This window comes from Stegastes partitus, unplaced genomic scaffold (assembly GCF_000690725.1).
Source record: "Stegastes partitus isolate 25-593 unplaced genomic scaffold, Stegastes_partitus-1.0.2 Scaffold44, whole genome shotgun sequence".
Classification (NCBI taxonomy): domain Eukaryota; kingdom Metazoa; phylum Chordata; class Actinopteri; family Pomacentridae; genus Stegastes; species Stegastes partitus.
In genome coordinates, this window is record NW_007577775.1 from 73,103 (window position 1) to 99,243 (window position 26,141).

At 41.0% G+C, this 26,141-nt stretch overlaps 3 protein-coding genes across 3 annotated transcripts; 1 reads left to right on the forward strand and 2 right to left on the reverse strand.

The window, feature by feature from the left end:
- Window positions 1-1,964: 1,964 nt before the first annotated feature.
- LOC103375501 (TBC1 domain family member 10A) lies at window positions 1,965-14,043 on the reverse strand. Its single transcript, XM_008305803.1, has 9 exons — window positions 13,358-14,043; window positions 11,809-11,908; window positions 9,596-9,703; window positions 9,084-9,190; window positions 8,865-8,979; window positions 8,032-8,097; window positions 6,461-6,650; window positions 6,198-6,352; window positions 1,965-5,040 (listed from the first exon to the last, which is right to left on the reverse strand). The coding sequence occupies exons 1-9, from the start codon at window positions 13,537-13,539 to the stop codon at window positions 4,528-4,530; spliced, it is 1,536 nt and encodes a 511-aa protein (XP_008304025.1). The 5' UTR covers window positions 13,540-14,043; the 3' UTR covers window positions 1,965-4,527.
- A 270-nt stretch (window positions 14,044-14,313) lies between these two features.
- sf3a1 (splicing factor 3a, subunit 1) lies at window positions 14,314-19,922 on the reverse strand. Its single transcript, XM_008305815.1, has 16 exons — window positions 19,868-19,922; window positions 19,663-19,742; window positions 18,925-19,034; window positions 18,279-18,483; window positions 17,916-18,173; window positions 17,746-17,820; window positions 17,504-17,654; window positions 17,216-17,412; window positions 16,894-17,011; window positions 16,492-16,799; window positions 16,092-16,340; window positions 15,792-15,999; window positions 15,503-15,657; window positions 14,982-15,083; window positions 14,811-14,882; window positions 14,314-14,714 (listed from the first exon to the last, which is right to left on the reverse strand). Exons 2-16 carry the CDS (start codon window positions 19,708-19,710, stop codon window positions 14,613-14,615), a joined length of 2,358 nt encoding a protein of 785 aa, XP_008304037.1. The 5' UTR covers window positions 19,711-19,742; window positions 19,868-19,922; the 3' UTR covers window positions 14,314-14,612.
- A 128-nt stretch (window positions 19,923-20,050) lies between these two features.
- On the forward strand, window positions 20,051-23,252 carry ccdc157 (coiled-coil domain containing 157). Its single transcript, XM_008305825.1, has 9 exons — window positions 20,051-20,298; window positions 20,378-20,522; window positions 20,636-21,335; window positions 21,410-21,487; window positions 21,599-21,768; window positions 21,861-22,037; window positions 22,151-22,319; window positions 22,628-22,767; window positions 23,123-23,252. Exons 1-9 carry the CDS (start codon window positions 20,051-20,053, stop codon window positions 23,156-23,158), a joined length of 1,863 nt encoding a protein of 620 aa, XP_008304047.1. The 3' UTR covers window positions 23,159-23,252.
- Window positions 23,253-26,141: the final 2,889 nt, after the last annotated feature.

A 26,141-nucleotide genomic window follows, 5' to 3' on the forward strand; every position in this document is an offset into this window, starting at 1 on the left:
TCGGGGATCACACGGAGGATCACAAGTCTCTCTTTTTACTGCTCCCTCTCCCATCTCTATTAGCTGGGGATGAGAGCGGCGGGATGGCTCTCCAAAGGCATATATTTCCGTTGATGAAGAGATAAATCAGATCATTTCTGGAGTAAGGAAGGGAGCACAGAGAGAGCCTTCTTGGTCATCCTCCTTTGAGATGTAAATGGCACGGTGGCACTGAAAGAGGGCCAGGTGTCCGATGCAAAGAGGGAAAGCGTGACGGTGCATGCATTCCTCAGGGACCTAGACCATTAACTGTTGCCGTGCCTCATGCAGGCAAACATCAGCAGATCCCATAATGGCCCATAATGGCCTCGGAGGATTGACACAATGAGTGAGTATGGCTCTTATCTACTCTCTTACATGTAAGATATTAGCCATGTCTTCATACACCTGCAGTGGCCATGACAAAATAAAAACACATCAAACAATTATTAAGACAGCAACAATTTCCAATTTACATCCAGCTTGCTGCCTTCTGTTTATCTCGACACTGAACTCGTTATGACCAGAGGTCAACAGCTGCAGCTCACACCTTGCTGGACGATTAGAAATGAGTTAGCAGGCTTACTGGGGTCATCAAGGCAGCAATTTGCAATGAACTCTTTTAAGCCCGAGGCAACAACTTCAAATATCCCACACCTCAAGGTGGAGAAAAGAGGCATTTGGCAGTTCAAACAGTGAATTAAGAAAAGAATAGCAACCTGTCATTAGTCTTAACGAGGAGAGGGAGCAGGAATGACCTCTTCAAGGGGGGAAGTCGTTCAAGCTGAAGATATAGCCTTAAAGGATAAAGGTCAAATATGCTGTAGATGCACTCCAACCGTGGCTTCATGCTCAGACAGATAGACACCAGACCACAGACTCCCAATTTGATAAGATTTTGTACCATGAAGTCCTATCTGACATGATAAAGTTGACATAGTGCAGAGTGACATTGTTATGGGAACACAAATTTATCATTGCAGTGTCTAAAGTCTGCAGTTATGCTATCAGTAATAAAATGTACTAATCTTAAGTGTTTAAAAGTCCACTTCTAAATCCTTTGAAACCTACAATGGGAACAACCACTTTAGCACACCATCCCAAACTCTTTAAAATGAACATTTGGACATCTAGTCCCTCTGAAATATGCTTATTCACTTTTTTTGTTTGTTGTTGCTACGTCATATGAGAAGATTGTAAGTAATTTGCTTGATCCAGTGGTTAGCTAGCTTACCCTACTACAAATACTGGAAACAATGGAAAATAGCTAGCCTAACTCAGTCTAAAGCTACCAAAAAACACCTAAGGGCAAGCCTGACGCGTCCGAATTAAACAAAATAATAGTCCTGAACACACCCACAGTTTTTGTACAAACAACAAGCAAGACATAGCATGTTATCAAGATTAGCATTCTCAGCTAAGCTAACTGGCTACTGGCTTCAGGTACATATGTGAGCGCGGTATCCATCTTCTCATAAAACAAAGTCAAAGTCAGGAAATATGTTTGTATTTGTGTGGATACAAGAATTTAAACTAGCAAACTAACAGAACAAATAAAATTTATTGAAATATACATATCTGCTTTATTGCCAAGTCGTATGAGAAACTGATAGCACTGCGCCCGTGCCTATATGCTATATATGTAGCTTAATCCAATTGCTGTTTAGCTTAGCGTGCAATAAATGGTGGGTAATGGCGACACAGATTGCTTGACTCAACCTAAAGGTGACAAAATACATCTGCCAACATCCGTAAAGCTCAAATATTAAAGCAAAGAAGTAGTCCTTCACACAACCCAGTTTTTTTGTAGACAACAAATTAAATATAATGCGTTTACTAAACTAGCATCCTAAGCTAAGCTGACTCGCTTCTGTTACATACTTAGTATAAGTTGTATCAATCCTTTCATCAAACTCTTGAAAAGCCTACAAATAAACAGATTTGCGTTGTTGTAAGAATTTATTTCAAGAAACTTAACAACAAATTAAATTTATGGAAAATATTTAATTGATATAAGGTATCAATCACCCAGAAAAACTAATTCAGCAGCCTTGACTTATGTTGGTGGGTAGATTTACCCATAAATATTGGACCTAAAAAACAAAACAAAAACAAAAATGTTAATGGGTTAAATGTCTTGGAAAATTTTATTCATAAGTATAGAGCTGTCACATCACTCTTAATTGTGGTATGTTGAAAAATTTAACAAAGAAAAGGCAGTTAATGTAACAGTTGGTTCAGGGTACATGTGCTGAAATATTCTTAAAATTATACAGTAATGAAGACATCTTGGGGCCCACAAGGACATTTGTTACAACACCGTTTCATTTCAAAGGGATGACTCTGGTGCTCTATCTGCTGGGGAACAAGCTACATTGCATCCAAACAGGTCGAAACAACCACATGATTACGACAATCAGATGGCAATCAAACACAGAAATGTTGTAAGTTGGCTTAAAACAAAATTTTATTTGTAACATTAAAACTGAAGCCCCCTGGTTGTCAAAACATCTCTTTTGTAACTCTAGTGTAAAAGGTAAAACAATACCAATCTGTCTTTAGAGCAAGAACACACATTTTTAGTGGCATAAGTTACCCCCAAATTCCAAATTAGCAAACTTTTTTTTTTCTTCTAGTGTTACAAATGCTGACCTAAAATATGCTGTCTGAAACTGGAAGTGATTTAGAGATGCCTGCAGCTTCTGTAACTGCTCAATAAAATATAGCATTATACATTGAAAAATAAATTTCATTACAAAACAAATTGTTATTTTTACATGTCATATCTACACAAAGAGCATTAAATTAAAATATAACAGAAGCGAAATGTGAGGTGTGTAATACAAGCAACTAAAAAAACCAAAAACAACTGCATACAGGTGAGTGCTTGTGAAATGTCATCCTTTAAACCCCATGTCTGTATATAACGGACCTACACATGCATTTTTAGCAGAGATTTGTTTATGTTAATTATACACACGAGCACATTTCATACGTGTGCGCATACGCTGTCAAAACTCCCTTTACCATTGTGGTGAAAGTTAATAAAAAACTGGACTGTCACAAAAAAAAGATTGTCTGGTTTTACAAAAAAGCCTCAACCCCTGTAACTCCCCATATTTCCCAAAGAAATGAGGCAGGCTCTCAGAGGAAAAATGCTACAAATATCCCAGTAAATCTTGAAATCCCGCGATCTGTCTTGACCGTACACACGGAATAAGTCTCGTCACAGGTAGCGGTCGTAGATCGTCTCAGAGCGACAGTCTTGATTTGCTTTGGAAGTTCTAGCAAAATATCTACACATATAAAAGAAAACAGACCCAGCGTCTCACTGGCTCCAAATGGACTTCAAGCAGTGCCAAGAGGAAGGTCAGCACCATTAGGTGATTAGCAATCACTCATTGTCCAAGAGTTGACAGGAAACCCATTCACAAATATGAACATTATGTAGATTTGTATTTGGCAAGAGACAGCTTTTAAAGTAATTAGCTTTTAGGAAGGCAGGAATGTGTCATACAGTGAGGAATGTCCAGTGTGCTCCTCTCTGCCGCCCAAGTAACATGAATTACTGCTGCTCTAAAGAGGCTGGAAGTGCCTGGCACAGTGAGAAACGTGGTTTATGCAGAGTTGAACCAGATCAATTGGACTGACTCTGAAAATAGTGACTGCTTGTGCACTAGCGGGGCATGCACAATCAACAAATCCAGGTTCAAGTTGATCTCTAAATAAATAGTGCTTGTAGAAAAAGACTTGAACACAATGCAGGGCGGCATAATTGCATAACTTCAAGATGATTCAAAATTAGGATTATAAAATATGATGCAGCTGTTTCCTGAATAGAAAAAAAATAAGATAAATCTCAGAATAATGCCTCCCAAACTTAGTCCGCTTGCTACGGTCAGACTTACTAACAGGAATGCTATAGGAGTCACAGCTAGAACCTGTGAGAGGTTGCCCTCTAGTGAACAAAACCCATACTGAACTATAATGGCTCCACATGTTGAGCTGCATAGAGTTTCTAACAGGAGTTGACATCCTTTCCTGCACTGTATTACTAATGAAGTCAATAGTGTTGGGTTTGAATGAAAACATATATAAAACCGCATAAGCTGTGGCACCTCAATATTCTTTAAGTCCCAAATAAACCTTCTGAAGAAAAAAGCTTGCTCCCAATAACTCAGCAACTTGTCTCCCTGGTGAACAGAATACTAAGACTTATGGTTTGAGTAAGAGCATCAAACATTTAGAGGAGGCAACATCTGCTTTGTGTTGACAAATGGCAAAAGCAACAAAGCAGTTTTACACTTAGCAATGATGCTTTAGTGTATGCTAACAATATCATAGGCAAAATGGTGTCTAAATGAATACAAAATAGTCCAATACAACAACAATAGTGATGCTGGCCAGTCGGAGACTTTGGCAAGGCTGGCTAGTTGTTGACTGGAGGTGCTGGTGCTTTGTTCACACACCCACAAACGCACACACACATACATACTGACTGCTATAGAGCTACAGGTATGTGTCCTGCTCTGTGCTGCTAAGGCTTTGTGTGGATCGCTGAAGAGTAGATTCTTTGGCAGGGGGAAGGTCTGTAGGAGGCTCTTTCTGCTGGTGAGGTGAGTCTGTTTCAGTTTGTGGCACAGGCTCCTGCATTGAGCTGCTGCTGTCTGGAGGTGGAGCAGGTGGATCTGAGGGTGGCGGGTCATTAGGAAGAGGGTAAGGATTAGGGATTTCCACGGCCGGCTGCGATTTCTTCACGCTGTTCTTCTTCTTCTTCTTGCTCTGCTTTTCCTCCTTGCCCTTGCCCTTCAGCTGCGAGGCTGGCTGAGATGCCTCAAGTACAATAGTGGGGTTCTGCTGCAGGTCCTGGCGCCTGGGTGGCTCAGCGAGCATGATGAGCTGAGCACCGTGCATCCTCGGAGGCGGTTTGAAATTCAGCTCTCCGCGGTTCTTCTTCCAGCGCTTGAGCTGGCTGTGATGCACTCTTTCCACGTCTCGTGCCGTCACCGGCACCTCAAGGATCTACAACAGGAAAAGATGTGTCACCAGGTCACAGCTGGACTCATACAGAGCATTATCAAAGGAATAGCCTATACTGGAAAATATGTTCCTTCCATGTTTGACCATTGTGCTAAAAATGTTAACTTTGTTAGTAAATGCCAAAGGGCTTTAGGCTGCTGTGGATGCACCGTCACCCACGATCCAGACAGCCCTTCATATGAGAGGGGGTATTGTTAGAGTAGACTGAGACTCACACAAAGCTTGATACAAGAACCAGACACTGGGCAGCCAGCACTCTGCTCAATTTGTCTGTGTTTTACTTTAAGTCACTCTATCAGACTCTCTGCTCTCCTCTTGGGATACAGCTATGAACACTTATTGCTCTCTCCAACTCCACATCCACAACACTCTCTACATCATTGCAAGATTATGTCAATGTAGTATGACTTCTTGTCATTAACACAGACTGATGTCATTAGAAAACTTTGTTTTTGTACATTGCAGCCAGCCATATACAATTCTATTTCTGTTCAAAAAGTACTGAAAAACAAACTACTGGATGCTAGATGGACTAGTTCTGTCAGGACAGACTATGCAGGGAGACATAAGGCTAAATGTTTTCTAAAATCCCCCAATAAAGTACAAAACAGGTGTCTTCTCGACACATTTTCTTACTAATTGACAACACTAACTGAATGAACCATAAAATCTTATTTTCGTACGTTTAGCTTGATTACAGAAATCAATCGCCACCTGCTCAAGTGTGACATTGTGATGGGAAGCATGTAATTGAATTTCCTTTCTGGGATAAATAAAGTATTTTTCATTTCATTTCATTTCATTTGGGCTGTGGTTACCCCAAGAAAAAGTAAAAGTAAAGGAAAATGTAAAGAAAATTAAACTCATATCAGATGTATTAAGCACCTTTATCCATTTGGCTCACTGCTATTTTGATAAAAAGGTTAAGTTTTAGTATATAGTCATCAAATTCAATTCTATCCCTTAATTGCAGATATACTGGCTGTAGAACAAAGGCCACAAACAACAATGTGACAGTTAGTACTTTGCTTAAGAAAAATTGAGCAGATTGGATATTTATCAACGTGTGACCAAGAGTTAACAGTAAAAATGGACGCATCTCTATTCAGCACACCACGCAGCTGCTCTCCTGCTCTTACCTCTCGGACGAGGAAGCCCTCCTGCATGTATCGAGGCTCTATGGCCCTGAGCAGCTCCATGGTCTCATACTGGCCCTGGCAGGCCTTCAGCTTCTCACGGGTCCCCAGCATGCACTTGAGAAGCACCAAACCCACACGAAAGATAATCTTCACTCCTGAAGCAGGGAGAAAAATTCTGTGGGTGAACTTGGGAGTGAAGATGTTTGAATGGATTGATTTTCCAGAACACCCAGGAAACATACATAACTATAAACTGCTTTTACCATCACAGAGGAACATGTCCCAGACACGCAGCACGGACGCCCAGGGCAGGGTCCTGGAGAAGGCACACATAAACCACTCAGTCATGTAGAGGATGGGGTCAATCTTGTGTTTCTCCAGATGCCTGAAGGCTAGCGGGGAGACGCGTCGCAGCAGAGCAAACAGGATCTCTCCATCTAACTGTATGGCTTCCTGAAAGAGATACAGGTAAAGCATTAACAGAGAAAATAAAAACCACTGTACTCTGCATTGTTTGGGCTGAAACCTAATACGCAAGCGGATGTTTATCCATTAAATTAAAGCAGTTCAAACGCATCATATTTCTGCAAATTGTTTCCCCACTGTGCATGATTAGCCTGTTTTAGTGACATCTTGTTTTGTAGCTCCACGTTATGTTTTTATGACAGAACATTTTATTAGAAAATCTTGTTCCCGTGTAAATCAAATTTATAATACAAAAGCAATAATGTTGAACAGTGACCAAGAGGCCAAATTAATTATCCAAAATTGTTTACTCATGTTGTTGGCCAAGGAAGTAAGCCAATGTTAAATCATAGTTTGACAAGACTGACAACACCCCACCGGTTTCATCAGAAAGCTCTAACCACAGAATCCCAGACACTGCCAGACACTCCGAGGGCAACAAAAACGCATTCCAGTGTTACTGTAATCACACTGAAAGCCCAGTTAGTGCAGATAATAGTCCTTGTAACAGAGGACTCAGATGAAGTTGTTGTGCAAATTTCCCTGCTCTGGCACGCCCTCAGGCAGTCTAAGCATGCTCATCAAATGAGAAAGGACGGTTACGTCACTCGATATGCGCACAGCACTAAACTGGCGTTCCTAACAAAATCTGAGTGAGTGTTTAGTGGTAAACAAGCAGACAGTAATAAGCTGTGCACGAATTAAACTGCGTCACCTTCTGTATTACTACAGTTTGTTTACAAATACATAAATTTTACGCTGGTTAAACAACAGTCTACAAATATGAGTCATTAATAACAGACTTTTGCAGTAGTCGCAGTGTTTTGTTACAACCTTCATCTCTAGTTTAATCGCAGCACTTACATTCGGTCCTCTACATAATTCCAAGTAGACTACCCAGTAATGTAAACTTTGATGTTAGTTGCGTGCTGCTTTAACGGCTCCTTTTGGCAATTAAACACAACACATGCGGTGGATTCCCTGTGTGATTGAGAGCACCCTCTTGTGGACAAAGGGAGGACTGCTGGTGAAACTGTGCAGCTTATAGTTTCCAGCAGAAATTGCTATTATTGTGCTACTTTGATGATTTTTTTCAGTCAGAGGAGTTTTCACTCATTACACTTATTTTTTTTTTGCTTATAAATCCCCAGATGAACAAAACTTTACAAACTGACAAAGGCCGCCTATTCACACTGGAAAGACAGTTAATATACATTGCTGACTGAACTCCTGGATTGCTGCAGTTTTTTTCCAGACAGAGGACTTGTGAACGCCAGCATCCCTACAAATATTTTTCAGCATTATATTCTCTCTGCATTTCCAACACCTGCTGATGTCATGTGCATGCTGTCATGTGTTTCAGTCTCACCAGGCCAGGACTGTAGTAGCCAGGAAGATACTTCTCACAGATTTGGACCAGCCCCCAGAAAGCATCCTGTGGAAACAAATACAGATGATGGAAGGAAACTCACAGTTCATTTCACAAGGCATTTCTCTGTTCCCATGGAAGTCAGAAACTGTGGCAATTACAATAAACAAGCAAACAAAAAAAGAATGTAAAATACAGGTACGTATTTTAATTCTGAGATCATTTATCTGTCAATGTAGTTCGTTTGGATTTGAAACATGAATACAATGACGAGCCTTATGAGAAAAGTCACATATCAGAAGTGACAGATCAGCGGTTGACGCGTATAAACCCACATGACAGACGGGTATGCTAAACTGAATGAGTGGAATTCATGACCGCATCAGGAGAAAGTCTCTGACGACAGATTGAAATGCAATGATAACAACATAATGACTTCCTGTGTAAGTTTATAGGGCTCTGCTAGCTATACTATTGCGAGTGTTTACGAGTTCAGATACCTTAAACCCTTGTAAAGTCCCATTAGCTGCTATCATAATGTTCTAACAGTTCATGTATTATTCATTCCCTGGAATAGCTCTAGGGATTTATCTACAGATTACATCATCTGCACATTGTGTCTCTGTGCTGTACATCTTATAAATAGACTTATCCAAGGTCACAAATTAAAGCTGAACATCACAAAAACAAGAGAAACAGCACGTGAATTCTATTTTTATAGAGAATTCCAGTTTTAAAGACCAAAACAATAAGCTTGCGGAACAGCACGTGCACCCCAAACAGGTCAGTTTATATGATGTGTGAGGGCATGGTAGACAGAGAGCATGTCGTACCTCAGCAGGCATGTGCATAAGCAGCACAGCAGCAATGGGAGCCTGGGCCTGGCAGTATCCCTCCTCTGGTCTGTAGAGAGTGTAGGCCTTAAGAACACGGAACAGGTCCTGCTGCCTGCAGAGGGTCAAAACATAGACACACACAACATGTAGACAAATGAAATGTCAAACGAGACACGGTCATCAGTGTTTAATGTCAGAGAAAGTCGGACAGCTTACCCGTGTCCTCCCCGTGACACAAACATCTCATGAAATGGAAACTGTCGATGGAGGTCTTTCTCGATCACATCAATCCATTTGGGGTCCCCTGGCTGCTTATCCAGCTCCTGACAAAACACATGGAGGACATGTGAGATCTCAATTTTTATGTAGTAACAGAATTGAGGGTGATGTTCTTTTAGATGGAAAGAATTCAAGGTGGATATTTTACAAGAGTTAATGATGAAATGAAAACTTCTTGGTTTGAACGATTTTGTAAAATCTGTATTAAATTACACTAAAGAGTAGAATGAAAATCAAAGTTGTATTAAGAATTAAGTTTATTTTACATTGCAAAGTGACTGAACGAAATGTGAACTTGCTCCAAAACATCAGTGTTCTCAACCAAAGAGGTAGCACTGATGCATGAGCAGTTTCAGTCATGATTTCAGATGAAACTTAAAAGTGAAATGAGCCCAAAGTGCAGAATAAAAAGATCTAGAAGGAGGAAGCGAAAGAGGAAGATGCCTGACCTGAAACTTTCCTTGGTTCTGCTCTTTCTTCACCTTCCCCCCTGACAGGTAGAGCCACGCACGGCCTCGGAGGGCAGGAGGAATTCCTTTCTGGCATCGCAGCCTCACCTGAGCCACAGCAGAACAAGGATTCAACAAACACATCAAGGAAATAAGTGTAACGGTGGCTTAAAAACAAAAAACAAAAAACAAACAAACAAACAAACAAACAAATAAACAAAAAAAGGCATTATGTACTCTGGCATGTACAGTCAGTGCTTTAAAGTCATGGACCTGCTACTTGGTATTGGTTCCTTTTCTCGAACCCAAGTGTTAGTTAGTTATCTAGTTCAAAATGCTGGCTAACAGGACGTGTTGACATTTATCAGTGTATTAGCCTATAAGTTCTTGCATTCCACACAGTTTTTTAAACATTGTAAGTACAAGAGAATGGACTGAGAGATATTGCAATCTGACTTGAGATCTAATATTAAGTCAAGCTCCAGTTGATTATTCACTGTGGAATAATTTGAAACATGTGATAGAACACGAGATACTATGCAAAGCGTGACTGTCACACGAGGATGGTATGAAATTTGTTAAACCATTAACTTGACAGTTTAAACCTTGGATCAGACGTGCTGCACAACATACATGCTAAACTGCAGTGTTTGCAAATCACTAATTGCATTGTTTCAAATCGTAATTTCAATTCGACATCAATTACTTGTTCATCCCTGCTAAATGCTGCATCATTTAAATAAACAACATCCACAGTTACTCTAGAAAAGTACTTTTTTCTTTGCTCGTCACCGAATCTGGAACAGAAATTTAGTGACCTTTATGTGCCCAAACAGTACAGCATGTAGTTACAGTGTACAGAAGTATGCAACTTAAACACCACCTTGACAAAACTAAAATATGATTCAAGCGATGTCTCCAAGCAGACCAGCTATAATCTTTCATGAAGAGTCACAAGACACTGTTGACCCAACTGATTGGTTAACCTGAAATACACATGAGTGTTCCAAGATGTCACAGACAGTGATGCTGGTTTTACTTGCATTTCCATTTCTGGGCACTTTTGTTTTTTTCTAATATGAAGCTGGCTCACATCCCCAAGGAGAGAGCAGTTCTTACTGTACACCTACTATTAATCAAAAGAGCACAATACGGGATTAGAAACTCTGACCTTCACTGCACAACCTTAAAGCCTGGCTGCACTGACAACTGTTTGCTACTAAATCTGCTGTCATGAGGAAGAAAAACTGATGACATAACACCCATTTTGGCCTCTCCTCGCTGGCTACCACTGCAAACTAGAGCTGATTTTAAGGTCTTTTTAGTATAAGGCCTTGCACAGCCTTGCTTGTCTGAGCTATTTATACTACACACATCAACTCTCTCTACGTTGGTCTCCTGGTCATTCCATTAGTTAACAAAAAAATTGATTGGTTTGAAAGCATTTGCTGACGGTGTGCTTGTTCTCTGGAATGACCTTCCATTACATATAAAAAAAGGCACGCTCAGTTGAAGCCTTTAAATCAAGACAGAAACCTTCCATTGAACAGGCAATCTAGGTTACTGAGTTTGTAGTGTGGTTGCTTTAATTTTAGTTTGTATTTATTTGCTTGCCATTTTGTCCCTGAAGTGTATAGGATCTATTGCATGGCGATTTTGCACTTTAAAAAACACTGACTGACTGATAAATGGGGTGTTGTTCACTCTCAAAAGCTGTCTTGCACCGACGAACATCAACAGTTTACACTCATAGCACCTTCAATACACAGCTGTCTCACAGGAAGTCAATAGAACCCCGCCCTGAATCTGAGACTGTCAATTTGTCACATGGTACGTGGGGTGATAGAGCGATGGGTTGTGTCCAGGCTTGCTGCTGACTCATGGAAATGAGGTGAAGTCGCAGCGCTGTGCTGAATCGCTGAGAGCGTTTCACACAGAACCAGCTAGACAAGTGGAGCTGCAAACAATGCGTCCATAAAGTCTTGTCCTTGTGCAATCAAATACTTGAGCAATGCCCTTTACATTGTTTTATCATGTGCTTAAACCTACTCAGGAGTAGAAAGCTGCTTCCCGGAGGCAATGAGATAAAGTGAATGTGCCAGCTTCAGAAAGCCTTGAGAAAAACCAATTCAGATTAAGCAAACTCCGCATGCAAAGGCGTACAAACAAGCCACGTGACGTTTAGTGTTATTGAGTTAACAGTTGGCACTTACCTTATTAAATCTCTTGATCATCCACTTGTCCCAGTGGCTGAGCATGTCCAGCCACTTCACCTCTCTTTGCCTGAGCACCTCTGGAGGCACGTCCTGAGCTCTAAGGATACAACAGAGAAAACATGAGAAAGGTACATTTTGCACAAGAAATCACAATTAAACCTAATGAGACTAAACAACATAGGTAAATCCTTACTCAGTTCTGCAAAGGGAGCATGGACCAGATGAAAAAAGTTCTGAAATAAGCCTCCAAATGAGATAGGCAACAAAGACGGTTCAGGGTGGTGGTGGGCTCTTTTCTTTTACCAGTGCGCAACAAATACATCAACACATCCTCAGAAAGGCAGTTTATCTTTCTGCAAGCGCCATAAGATCCGTGTGTGTGGCCATCGCTCACTTGCAGTCAGTAAACTGTGCAATGATTCAAAAATAGTAACGACCAGACTTGTTTTGAATAGACTGTAAAAGAAAACCAACTCCGATGTAGCTCATTTAATGACAAAGCTTGTTTGACCTCATATAGCTGCAGTCAGGATTTGTCTGCTTTGTTACGTAATTTAACATCAAGATGCTTTCAGGCAAGGAAAACGAAGGAGTTCGCAGTATATTCTTAAACAGAAAATGTTGGCAATTCTAACCTACATTATGGATGAGGTCAGATGCTTTACTAAAGTATGTAATTATCTCATCGGCACAAGCCTGTAATTGCAGGGCTGCAGCGTCTTCAAAGAGATTGGTATTTTTATTTTGGGGCAACCCTCTTTCAGTTAGAGGTGTAGGCTATATGTTGCAGATCAGTGCAACAAGATGTTATACTTCAGCCTCCACAGCCCTTAGATAAGTTACTTTCATTGGCAAACAGTGGAAGTTAAAGCCTGAGGTTGTGACTATAAAACGGAGCCAAAAGAGGCCCTCTAGTAAAGAGGCACCAGAGCTGCGGCTCCAAGTCTGCCAAAACTCCAGAAAACAGGAAACTCCTAGCCAGCCGGTGCTTGGCACAACTTTCACCCACTCCTTCGCTATTTCAGTGCTGTCATTTAGGGTTTTGGCCCCCAGTAAAAGGCGAGGAAAGAAAAGCCTTAGAAAAAAAAAAAAACACTGTATCTTGTCTTAAAGGCCATGAATAAATTCATTCAAAAGCAGACAGTCAGAGCTGCTCTTTCAGCTTTCCACAAAAAAAAGTCTGTGGTAAATGATATCGAAAACAGAAAATGGCACAACATTACATGACACAATGCTTCTTGTTATGAGTTCATCTGCATGCTTTGGTATTTGCCATGCTGAGAGGCAAACCGTGGGCATAAATAACATTGTGCCACGCAGCTGGTTTGGAAGCTCTGTGTTGTTCACAGGGAGCCAGACAACAACACACCACCACAACTGGAGATGTGTAATCATAACCAGATTCACTGCTGCACTCTAACCCTGCTCTCAGCTTTGGCTAAAAGGGGACTATAAAATGTACCACCCGTATTTCAGTTAGAAAAAAAAAAACATCACAGTCGAGACCGACAGGAATGAATCAGTGGAAGAGTCGAAACAAACTTACGACGCCTCCGAGTACTGCTGTGCCCCGCCAATAAATCCATATTTATCGGTTTGTCTGTCGCTGGTGAAGCCGTTGATCTCTGAGTCGGATCCCAGAGAGCTTTCATCGTCGATGTGGCTGCTGCTGATGGTCCTGATACTCCTGGTGTCCACCGATTGACGGCCGTTCTCTATTTTGGCCATGGTAGCGAGAGAGCTAGCTGGCTAGCCAGGTTAGCTAATGTCAGCGAGCTTGTTGACAGCCCTGAGTCAAATCTGCTCCTCTGCATATGTTGTCGAATCAAACTGCATCGACGCCATGATTTCTCGAAGTGAGTTAAATTTTCCGACAACTACTCCGTCTGTAAATATTAACCAACACCGACGTTACGCTACAACTATCGGGACACATCAAACAGAGTGCACGTTAGCTCGTTAGATAGCTTAACTTTCTTCGATTTAACATTAGCAAGCTAATGGTAAGTTGCTAACGTAAAGTTAGCCTTAACTGTCCGTGCCAACACAAACCCAAAACTATTTTTCTGTTGACCCTACCTTAAATAAACTGACGCCACATTGTCATTTCGTTATTTTTTTTAAAGTTAGCCACTTACTAACTATAGCAGCTGGTTAGCAGACTGGTTTAATATGTCCTCAGTTAACAGTGGCTTAGTGCTGTCCTGTCATCCCGAGTGTGCTGGACAGATTTCTGCCTCGACCAGCAATCCTGCCTCCCTGTCCTAGGTTGGTTTTAATGTTAATAGCGACCTCTAGTGGCTGCTGTGGAAGTAGGAAGTGAATCCAGCACCACCATCACGGTCTCTGCTCGACCTGCTGTCTATAAACGCCTTCTTTTTGCTCTCTTGGTCATTTGTGTATCAGTGGCCTGCATTAGTCCATGTAACTTTGGCTAATACCATTATAATTAACCACTTACTAACTTTATAAATCATTGTCAAACAACAAAAGCAGATTCTGTTTTTCTTTTTTACATTTCTTTATTTAAATGAATAACCCTCATGGGGCTCTACATGTTCTTACAAGTTTCCATTTACTGTGTATCATCATTAACAAATCAAGAGTTGAACCAATAGTGTGAAAACATGCCTGCCACGAAGTTTATATTTTATTTAACATTTAACAACATACTATTCACACAAAACTGTATGAAAAATGCATTACAGTTACTTAAAATTACCATTTAAAGAAAATGACATGACATGACATGACATGACTTGAGTGACCAACACTTCCACTTTTTCTTTATGTGGCACGGCTCACTTCTTTCTTCCACCTCTCTCCTTCAGTGCCAGATGAATAATTGAGCCATTGCTCATGTTGTAGTAAGCCAGGGAATTGGAATCCTTGATGAAAATGCCCTAAAAAGGAACAAAAAACACAGTGTTTATTTTATTAGTCATTACATGAATGCAGATGAGATTAAATGTTCTAACAGGGATAAAAGGAAAGTTTACCTCATACTGTAACTTCTGTTTTCCTGCTGGCATGCCTGTAGCTTCATGGATTTTGACTTTAATAACAGACACCTGAGGAGACATTGCATTTGCACATTAATAAGCATACAGTGGGCATGCTTAGTTATGTTCCGTTAAACTGAGAGACACTCTACAATGACATTTGCATACCTGGTCTGTGAGGGGGACAGTGAAATTCAGCACTTGGCCATTCAGCTTCCATTCGGTCTTGTCCTGCATGTTGGGGACCTGTACTTTAACTGCCACCGGACCCTGGAGACACGAATAAATAAATATATTTTAGGATAAAAAGAGAGGAGGAAAAAAAAAAAAAAGAAAACAAGTCCGGACTCGAGTGTAGACAAGACAGAGCAATGTAGGATAAAAAGATGTGTTACAGGCCAATCAGTGATCTGGCCATTTTTATTACAACTACATGTCCATATATTACTAATTTACTAATAGAGGCCTAATATACAAATATTGATATTTACAAAGTATTAGTTTGTCTTTGTAGTTGATATATCAGATGATCTGTAAATGAATTTGGGAGTGATAGAAGGTTCAATTCTGTATTTGGGCATTTGTCTGCATGCAGGCTGTTCCTTAATATAGGGAATGAAACAGTAGAACTGTTTGTGCTATTCAAACGCAATGCAGCATATTTCAAATACATTACTGCTCCAACAAACCTTGTTTCTTCGAAGGAATTCCTCCTCTGGAATAAGGTTGTCCTCTGTCTTCATCTTCTTGCTGACTGGTTCATCCTCATGAGGTGGGGGTGGGTGCGAAGGTGGTGCTGGAGCAGAGCTTGGTGGTTGTGGTACTGGAGGAGCAGGGACAAAGGCTGGAAAAAGAAATAGGACATTGTAAATTTTAAATCACAAAAGGCTCTCTGAGAAAGATTCAGTTACCAAATTGACACGAGACAACTATTCATTTTTAGAATTTTTAGCATTTGTTTGTAATCCTTGATCTTACCAGCTGGAACAACCATGGGCGGTGGTCTGGGGGCCATGATGTGAGGTGCTGATGGCGGCATGGGAACCACGTTGATGCGGGGAGCAGGAATCATGGGAGGCATCTGTGTTATAACTTGGCCTGGTGCAAGGCGCACCACAGGAGCCACAGGCGGCCTTGGAATTACAGGGACAGCAGACAGCAGAGTGGTGCGCACTGGAGGTGCCACCTGTTGAACAACCACATTAGTGGATTATGAGTTACATATCCGTCATTAAAAATATTAAGAATACGTATGTATTTTTAAAGGTAACAACGTACAGCGGAGGGTGGGCGAGGCACAGCAGAGACAGGAGGACTAGGTTTAGGCAAACTGGCTGCAGAGGAGGGGATGGGGGGCTGGTGATGAATTTCACTTGGCTTGCTTGGACCAATTTTCTCCTTGGTGTCATCCTCTCCCACCAGTCCTTTGGCCTTGTGAATGGCTTCAATCTGCTCTTGTAGGGTGATGTTGGCCTGTGCCGCTTGCTGTGTACGAGCCATGCTTCCAGAGTGGCCATCCCAGGTAACCTGGTAGGGGCAGAAAAACACAAAAGTTATCAATACAAAATAAACTAAGTTTCATACAATCTTTGAGGATAATGACTGTTCAGACTCAACTTTATTCATCTCAGATCCTTTTAACCAAAGCTGTGTAGTACAAACCCACAAATGTTCTCACCTTCTCCTCTGGCTTCTGGATTTCTTCTTCACCAATCTTCTTACCGATGGCTGTCTCTTCCACACCAAAGATATCGGTACGCCTCTCAGCCAGTTGTTTCAAACTGCTCTCGATATCCAAACCAGGAGCATAGACTTCATCCTCTGTCTGTCTCTCTCGGATGCTGCGGTCTCTTTGTTCCAACCAGCGTGGATCCAGCAGACCGATACGCATGTGCTCCTGCATCTTACTTGCTGGAATCTTCTCACCAGTAATTGGTGAGATGAGATATTCATCTGGAGCTGCGATTGAAGGCTGAGGCTTGGAGGCTATGGGGAACATGTAGCATGAGATTAGCACACACTGTACACAGTAGTTGGTTGTTACTGACTTGGTATTCTCTCATCTATAGGAGCAACTTACCTTTGGGATCGTAGTCTTTGCGAATAATAACCTGGTCTGGAGTTGGGGGCAGTGGGGGTGGCATGGGGTTGTCTGGTGGCAGTGGAGCCTTCATGCCATCATCGTCATCATCAGATCCCTGAAGACAGTAGGAGGGGAAGAATTATATATTGCTACCAGCACTTACCATTATCTTACCAGTTTACTCCTTTTCAAGAAAAGAGTCAGAAAACATGCCTTGTTGAGTTAAATGTAAAATTAATATAAACAAACCAATAATATCCCTGTTACTTTGATGGGTAGTTTACAGTGCATAGTAATGAAGTATCCAATCAGTTCTTACCTCATCCATATCCTGCACCTGTGTGTCTTGATCAGGCTGTGAGGGGTGCCCTTCACCTCGATCCTCCCGCTCGTCGTCGTCATCCTCACTCTCAACCTCCATCTCCACTTCCTCACTCTCTCCATACTTCTCGTAGCGCTCTTGAATCAAAATGCGAGCACCAAGCTCCTCTGGTGTGGTAGGTGGGGGGAAGTGGCCTAGGAAAGAAAATACCAGTTAGGATACAACACTGTAGCTACATTTAGAGGCTTACATGCTTAAAGATTAAAGTTACTGTGGTTATATTACCTTGTTCATTTGGCTGGAAATCCACCGTCTCAACCACTACAAAGTCATGCCAGTCGATTTGGGCATATGCCACTCGTTCCTTCTCTCTTTCTTCCTCCTCCTTCTTTCTCTCACGCTCCTGGAACTTTGCCCACTCAACACGGTACCTCACCTGACGGTTGTGTAATAAAACAGCTGATTAACATGGGCAACATGCTATTAAAAGCTTACTCTGAAAAACAGTGAGTGTTTTAAGAGATTACCTGGTCCATAACCTCTCTCGGGTTCTCAGCCTCTTTCTTGAGTTTGGTCAGTAGGCCTTTGGGTGGGATCAGAATCTAAAGGTTGAGAAACAAGAGCAAAATACAATTTAGCATCACCACCAAAACAAAGAATACCAATAATATCAAGAAGGCACAATCTGTTGAGTTACCTTAGTGTACTGCTCAACCAGTTTGGTGAAGTAGTTGAAGAGGCTGTGCTGTGGCCGCAAAAAGTCAAACTGGTAGTTCCTCTGTTCTTTCTGCATGAGTTGAGTGAGAAACTGACGGCCATTGCGGGCAACAAACTGGGCAGTCAGCTTGACAACATCCAGATCAAAAGCTGAGATTGATGGAGGATCTGCAATGAACTCAAACTCAGGTGGTGGTTCTTTGGGCACCACTGTCTCCTGAATCACCTGGGACTGGACCTATTGATGGACATAAAGTATCATTTAGTTAGGAAAAAAATACCAAGTGTGAGCCATGACAAAAAAAAAAATAAAGTAAGAGCAGACTGAAATACAATGTCTTACTTTCTGAGGAAGCTGCTGGGACTGCTGCATGGCCTGTTGCATAACCTTAGGCACAGCTGCAGATGGTTCTTGTGCTTTCCCCTCCTTAAATTCATTGACTTTGTGACGGTAGTAGGCATGGTAGGGGTCATTGGGGTTAAGGAAATTAAACTTTGGATTGTTGATCTCATTCTGACGGATTCTTGCTTCAAACTCAGGCCCATTCCTGTGAAATGACAAGAAATGAGTAACATCAAGGGCTGCAACTAATGGTTGTTTCCATTGTCAGTTAATCTGACAATTATATCCTCAAATAAGTGACTAGTTGTTCAGTCTAAAAAATGTCAATCTGTGTTCCCAAAGTCCAAAATAACACCCTCAAATGTCATGTTTTGTCTACAACCCAAACATATTTAGTTTACAGTCATAGGACAGTAGAAACCACAAACCATTCAAATGTTAAAAAGCCAGAATCAAGGAATTTATACTTTTTCTCTTGTAAAATTTTTCAAACTGATTGATGAAATTTTAAAATAGTTGTAGACTGATTTGATACAAGACAGCTTTAAGAACCACCAATTGATAGTGTCAGTTCTAGTTATATTATAGACAAAAAATCCAGGTACGATTGCAGCAGTGTATAATTGACAAATATGCTGTAACCAACCTGGCAACAAAGCTGGCTGTCTTGTCGACAATGTTTCGGACCTCTGGAGGTGGATATATGATGCCAACAATGGGTTTAGTTGCTGGGGTTTCTTCCGGTGGTGCATCGTTCTGTTGACGAAATGAACATTTGTTAAATTGTACTTGGCAAGATTTAAAAAGTGATTTAGAGACAAGGTAAAGCACTTAATTGGCTTCCACTGCATCCATATTGTTGCAAAGGGAATATTACTCCTATTGCTGCTGAACAAAATGATTAGCCAACCATTCAAATACATGTGTAGGAAATTAAAGCATTAACGTTATTTCTTTTTAGGAAAATTTCCTCGACGCTATGTACAGTACACACACTTCGCTGTAAAAGTCCTCATAAGGGGCAACCGGTAACTTATGGTAATTACTGGTAATAACAGGTAAGACGATGTTGAATTTATATAAATGTCAGTTGTTAATAGTTTTACTAAAGAAGTCAAATGTACTGGAGTGACTGCAGTCTTAGCAGCCATCAGAAATCAATTAAGTTGTGTTAAGAGCTCTTCAGGTGAACTGACCCACAAAGCTAACAAGCTAACAAAACTGTTTAGCCTAAATAGCCGCTAGCTACTCTAAACCACAAATTCATTGACGTGCTTCACAGTAAATGGAAGTAGAGGTAAAACCAGCTGTTTACTAGTGTGCTATCAGAAGCAGTATATAAGCTACATTGCTAACATTAGCAAACTTGGAGACGTATCGTTACCTTGTTGTTGGGCTCCGGCTGAACTATTTGAACAGGCCCAGGCGGCATGGCTGCGGCTTTGTGTTGGAACAAGAAGCTACCTGCAAACACCCAGCCAACAAGAAGAGTATATGTAGTTTTAGATAATACTTTTTATGCTAGATATTATTACATGAACGCAACATATAACAGCCTAAAGCCTAAATTCGCGTTGGTTAACACTTACTGCGTCGCGCTCTCGTTAACTCAATGGAGGCGTATTACTTCCGGGCACAAGCCGCAAAGCATTATGGAACTTTGAGTACTTTTTTTAGTTGATGTTGCCAAGGAGATGCAACGTCAACAAGCTGCATCTACTTTTTTATTGCTGTGTTTGACAGAAAATAAACCAGCTAGATATTTTTCAGACATGAGTCAGTTCCTGGGTCGGCAGGACTGTATCGACAGCCTCCGAAAAGACCTGGTGGACCTTCAAGGGGCGATTCTGGACGTGTTTTCAAGAACCGGACCCGTCAGATTTTCTTCCTGGAAGTTCCCCGACAAATTCTCCTGTAGTCTGGATATGGTGGCTTTGCTTGAGCAGTACGACTTCGTGGATGGGGAGGATGCCTTTAATCAGCACTCCCACATCGTTTTATTGGAGTTGGTGATTGACAGGTAATATATAAGGTTACATCAACAACATATTTATTGTAGAACTTCTGTCAACTATTTTCTCCCTTTCTGTCTGAACTAGACTGCTGCTTCTTCTGCAAAGCTTTAATGCTTATGTTGAGCAACTACGAGGCAGGAGAGGGCAGACCCAGCATAAAGGATGCCTGTCTGTTGGACTTGTGGTCAGAAGCTATTGGAGTAATCTAGTTCAATTTACCACCACTAAGGTAGGCATACTGCTTCACTGAAAAGAAGATAAAAACTGAAAATAATGCCAAAATATTAACTGTTAACAAATAAATTTAATTACTTTTAATGCTATCTTTCTTTTTTTTAGGAGGCATGCAGCTACACTAAGAAACATACAACAACAAAGACCTTTAACTATGATGAGACAAAGACAGTTTCACCCATTTCCTCCCAAATAGGCTCAAGGTCTGACTCCTGCAGACACAGTTTATCTGCCAGGTCTTCAGCCAGCACATTTACGTTTTCCACACAGAATCACATACCCTCCAGTTCCACTCACAGCACCCATAACTTTCCTAGAGGCGACAGCCACAACGTAGGCTGCCAGACAATTGAATCATGCCTCATTCCCTGCAATGCATGTCATCAGGTGCAGTCCCTTTTGAGGAAGACAGGAGACGCTTTGGTAGATCTGTTTCAGAGTGAGGGCCTCCCTTCGTCTCTGCAGCCTCTCTCAGCAGCTATGGAGGACACTGTGGAGCTGGGCCACATGACAGCAGGTGATGTTGCTCAGTGGGCCAATGAGCAGCTCAGGGACATGCGCCGGCTGGCAAAACACCTTCAAGATGTGCGGGGTACAGTGCAGCCTCTTAAAGATCGACTTGCAGCAGCAGAAACAGAGCGGGAGAGGTACAGGTGCCAGCTGGACAGAGCACAGAAAGAGTTCAAGGAAAAAGTGGAAAGACACCAACAAGACATGGTCCAGCTGGAGTTTTCACTGCGGAAAGCACAGAGATCCATGAAAGAAACAGAGCAAAGGCTACAAAAGGAGCAGCAACAACTTAAGAGAGGTGAGTAAACGCATGAATAAACAAGATGAGAATTCACTGAGATTACGTTTACTACTTTTGTATTTTCGTAACAGAAACTTTGTCATTGGAGGAGAGAAATTCCAAACTCCAGGAAAAAGTTGCATTACAGCAAGATACTTTTCAAGCACTCGGTATGGACATGAGATTTGTTTACCGTCATGCCACTTTTTCTACAATAATCACGTTTTGCAGAGGTAAATAAATTGTTATGCTGTGTAATTAATCATTTTATTTTGTGTTAGAATGTGAGAAGAATGAGCTGCAGGAGAAAGTGAAGACCTTGCAAACAGAGGAAGAGGCCTGTTGTAAACTAGGGCAAAGGATCAAGCAGCTAGAGGGTGAAATCACTGACACTCAGCTCCTTCTTGACAAGGAGAGCGCCAAGTACCAGAGCGCTTGCCGTCAACAGGAGGTCAGCAAACACCAGATAATTTGCAGGTCACATAACAGTAATCAAATAGATTTATACTGGTGTGATAGGTTTGTTGTGGGTTTTGCATCCAGTCAATGCAGGCAAAGCAGAAATCTTTGCTGGAGAGAGTTGATGCCCTGGATGAAGAGTGTGAAGAGCTGCAGAGGCAACTGGAAGATAGAGAGGAGAGACAGATCAACCTACACAATCAGCTGCAACAGGTGTCAAAGGAAAAGGAAGAGCTGCAGGCTCAGCTCACTCAGCAGCAGGTATATCACAGCCCTTTAACTGCCATTACCCATTGTCATACCCATAGTGAATCCATCCTTGTAAACAAAGTAACATATGCTTAAATGTTTTTTGTTTTTTTTTCCCCAATCAGGACTTGTGTTTCCAGCTCCAAAAGGAGAAGCAGAAGTTAGAAATAGATGCTGACCAGCTAAAAAGCTGTGTGGCTGAGCTGCAAGAATCTGTGAAAGCTTTAAGGGAGAGGGAGAGGCTGCTGGTGGCTTTCCCTGAGCTCACCCCCCTGGCTCAGACCCAACCACAGAGTAAGCAACTATGAATCACCCACTGCCAACCATTACCTGCATGTATGTACATAAAACCTGTCCCGTGTTGTTTACACAATGTATTAAACAGAGTGTGAAAAGTAAGTGTACAAAGTGTTCCTGTGCACTTGTGTGTGGTGAAGACAGCAATGAAAATGGAATGTTACAAAAATGATTCCACATGCATTATTTGGAAAGGTAAAGTGTGAATATCGTCTTAAATCGGAACATTTATTGCCCGCCTACCTCTTTTTTGAGTACTTTCGTCTTGTTGAATGCTTACTTAAGCATTGTTCTTTACCTGCAAGGTACAGGAAATGTGCTTCTGGATATGGAGCAGCAACTGCAGGCAAATAGCATTCGTATAAAAGTTCTGGAGCAGGAAAATGCTACCCTGCACAGGAGTCTGGAGAAACTGGGGGAAAGAGCGCGACATAATGCCACCAGGGTAGGACATTTATAATGGTATAAAACATGGAAATATGTGAATTGATGTGTATTATACACACATGAACAATCATACATTCAGCTCCTACATAATTTTGTAGATGTTTCTGGGAGCATGGGAAATATTTATACCTTTTTATTCACCACCGCAGACATGGAGCGCCTCCCTGCACAGCACACCAGCAGGAAATCAATTAAATCACTCGACACAAATGCAGAACAGTCAATTGTAAGAACTCGGCTCTTGTTAAAGAAATATTACATTCTAACACAAGCAGTATTAAGCACACATTTTTATAAATAAGTAATCATAACACTGGGTTTTCATTGTTGCCTTCATCTGCTGTGTGCCGCAGGCAGAGCAGCAGTGCAGCACGGCTGGGATACAGTAACAAAGAAAAGGAACCAAGTGGAGGAGAAAGTGGTCTGGAGTCGGCCGGGTCAGAGGATCGTGTGTCTGCCTCCCCCTCGTACCTGCAAATTCGCCTTCAAACCCTCCACCTCAACACGGACTCCGCTGCTGCTACAAGCCATGCAAAAATACGCAGTGCTTCTCTGCTCTCTCATTCTAGAGGCTTGAGTCTGAAGAAAAAAAAAAACCCTGAAGATGTAAAACCCAGCTTTGTATAAGGATTCTTGGAAACAATTATTGTTAGTATTGTAATGTTTTATTTTGCCGTTGTGTATTTATATGAGAGTGGATTAACAAAAGTACCGCTACACATCTTAGTACGTGAAGTTCAATATGTCTTTAATAAATATATTGTGGATACACAGAAGGAAGAGTGTTGCTTTACTGCTGTTAAAAGATGGCTGATAGCCATTGTGTATTAGGTTTCAGGATATATGATATGTTTCTCCCACACCCTGCATGGATCTGAATAGGTGGCCTTCACAGCACATGTATCACATGATCCTAAGTAAATGGGCAATTTGTACAACCTTGAGCGTCACACAAATAGCGTCATGGAGACAGATGTCTGTGTCATTGTTTGTAAGCTCAAGTACAAAGGTGGGGAGTGGGAGTTTCCATGGAAACGCCAGGACTTGCAGGATTCGCAGGATTCATGGTCTGCTGAATCATTTCAAACCTTCAGTTCAGTCCCTTCAATATAATGTTTCAGTATCTCCTCTTTAGTGCACAGAGATTAAAGACCACACACATTGTAGATCCTTTTGAGTTGTTTGTCGTTTTTGTATTTGCAGCTCACAGCATGAAGTTTGTTTTGCAGCGCTGGTTTGAGATGCAATGAGCTCAGTTGTGTTATCTGAATCAAATCGAGTGCAAGAAATTATAATCATCTTAGAATCAACACTGACCTCTTTCCAGTTTTACCTGAATGCACATCTGATCTGTTGTTTCATTCACACAGCAGACGTCTCGTGACCTGAAGGTTAATCCCTGACTTGGGTTAACAACACAGTTGTGTCATCATGCATGTAATTGAAGTTAGTCTTAAGCTCTTTTAACCAGCGTCATAGATGCCTGTGAAAATTATACCGGTATTATGCTTGACAAAGCAGTTCATTAAAATATGGCATTTACTCATTTAAATCAAGAGCAGCTGGCTTATAATGACTAAATACTGCAGTCTTAGTTATGAACATAGACTATATGTTGCAAGAAAATAAAACATATGACTGTGATGCAATTGCAAACAATTTTCTATTATCATAGACACCAGCAGAAGCTTCCTAATACAACACCACTTAAAGTTCAAAACATTTGTAATCATTGAAATTGTAAACATGGCTTTTCTGGGTTCTGTATTTAGCAGAAAGTAAGTATGAATGCCTAAATATATGGTAGTGGACTATTGACAGGTGTCTGAGTATAATAGAGACCAACAAAGGTGTAAAACTAGATATTCAATGTGTGGGGGCCAAAATTTAGAAAAGCTTACAAGATGATATGAGATAGTTTGTAAGGCTTTGCAAAACAGGTCTATAAACCTTTCCTTATAAAAATGAGAAAAGATGACATGGTTGAATGTACCTACAATATACTACACCTAATATATGTAAAATATAGAATGCGCTCTAAACAAAAAGTTGAGTTTTATGCTGCATTCACTCTTTTTCATTTCATCATTTGTATGTGCTGGTTCCTCAACTAATGAATTTTTATTCTTTGTTTTAGTTGTCTTTTTGTGAATGTTATTTGCTGCTCTTGATGAGCCACAGACCAGCACCTTGTACACAAAGCCACCGTGAGAATGTTTCCTAACTTTCCAGGATGTGAGATGTCAGAATACTCCACAATTTAGATTTTTGTAAATGCTGCTTCAAAACATTTATTTTTTAACCTTTTGCATTTTACACAGACATACACTTTATAACAGAAAGATCTGAGACTTTGATGTGCGAGTACAGAGTACAATACTATTCAGAAGTAAGAAAAGAAATAAAGAATTGGATCATTTATAACTGTGCTTCCTGGCACAAAAAAGATGAAAGAGAAAGAAGTGAGAGAACGTTCAGCTTAAAAAAGCACCACGGTATTAATATCTGCCACTGGCCCGGACATCAAAAGCATAACTGTGACACAAAGTTACCAGACAATAGTTTGCAAACTGTGCAAAGGTGTACAAAATTCTCTTGAACCTGACTCCTTTTTGAAACTATGCCAAAATGCCTCCTGTTGTACATTCCTCTTCCATGTTTGTGTTTTGGTTTAATAGTTCGAAAGCATATACGATTTTTAATCCAACAGACAAAGAAACGAAACACACTAAACCACTCAGACTGACTACACTTGCTTTCGAAATCAGTCTGCATCGATTACAACATGTTTAAGGCCATTGGTTTCTTAAGTAACACATGCAAGCACACAACAACTGAAATAAATAAAAACAGAATAGACATTTTGTAAATACTTCAACATATGCATTTTGTAATAAAACCTAATTTCTGGTCATTTATCAACATGAGTGCAGAATGCGGGAATGTTAGTTGTATAATATGAGCGTATTCTCACATGTGTGGCTTTCTCTTATCTAGGTCAAGCTGCAGACTGGCGACAGGGACTATTGCAAATCTGCTGGGATTACTACGGCCTCAGAGAGATGAAGCAGATCCCCGTTTAACATAACAACCAAAGTCTGCCTGCCTGCCAATATTTGTCTGTGAAGATTCCCATTCAGTAGTTTTGTGCTTGCCTATATATCCATTTATCTGATTATCTCTCAGGTTGTCTCAGGAAATCAGTATAATCAATGTGCTTTGATACAATATAATCTCATGCCAACAGGGAGAAAGAGGAAAAGCTGCTGTCGAAAGGTCCGTGAGAAAAACACTGCAGATCGGTGACACACAAAAAAACCGACAGGGTCATGGGATGAGATTTAAGAGATTAAGGGAGGAACTGAAGTGTTC

Excerpts from the sequence above, each read along its gene's own strand:
- LOC103375501 (XM_008305803.1), bottom strand. The coding sequence starts at position 13,539 with ATGGCCAAAATAGAGAACGGCCGTCAATCGGTGGACACCAGGAGTATC. Across the intron at positions 9,704-11,808 it reads TGATCAAGAGATTTAATAAG|GTGAGGCTGCGATGCCAGAA; the intron begins GTAAGTGCCAAC and ends GCTGTGGCTCAG. Across the intron at positions 6,651-8,031 it reads GCTACTACAGTCCTGGCCTG|GAAGCCATACAGTTAGATGG; the intron begins GTGAGACTGAAA and ends TATCTCTTTCAG.
- sf3a1 (XM_008305815.1), bottom strand. The coding sequence starts at position 19,710 with ATGCCGCCTGGGCCTGTTCAAATAGTTCAGCCGGAGCCCAACAACAAG. Across the intron at positions 17,821-17,915 it reads TGGTTGAGCAGTACACTAAG|ATTCTGATCCCACCCAAAGG; the intron begins GTAACTCAACAG and ends CTCAACCTTTAG. Across the intron at positions 17,012-17,215 it reads AGGTGCAGGATATGGATGAG|GGATCTGATGATGACGATGA; the intron begins GTAAGAACTGAT and ends TACTGTCTTCAG.
- ccdc157 (XM_008305825.1), top strand. The coding sequence starts at position 20,051 with ATGAGTCAGTTCCTGGGTCGGCAGGACTGTATCGACAGCCTCCGAAAA. Across the intron at positions 20,523-20,635 it reads TTCAATTTACCACCACTAAG|GCATGCAGCTACACTAAGAA; the intron begins GTAGGCATACTG and ends TTTTTTTAGGAG. Across the intron at positions 22,768-23,122 it reads CGCGACATAATGCCACCAGG|GCAGAGCAGCAGTGCAGCAC; the intron begins GTAGGACATTTA and ends TGTGTGCCGCAG.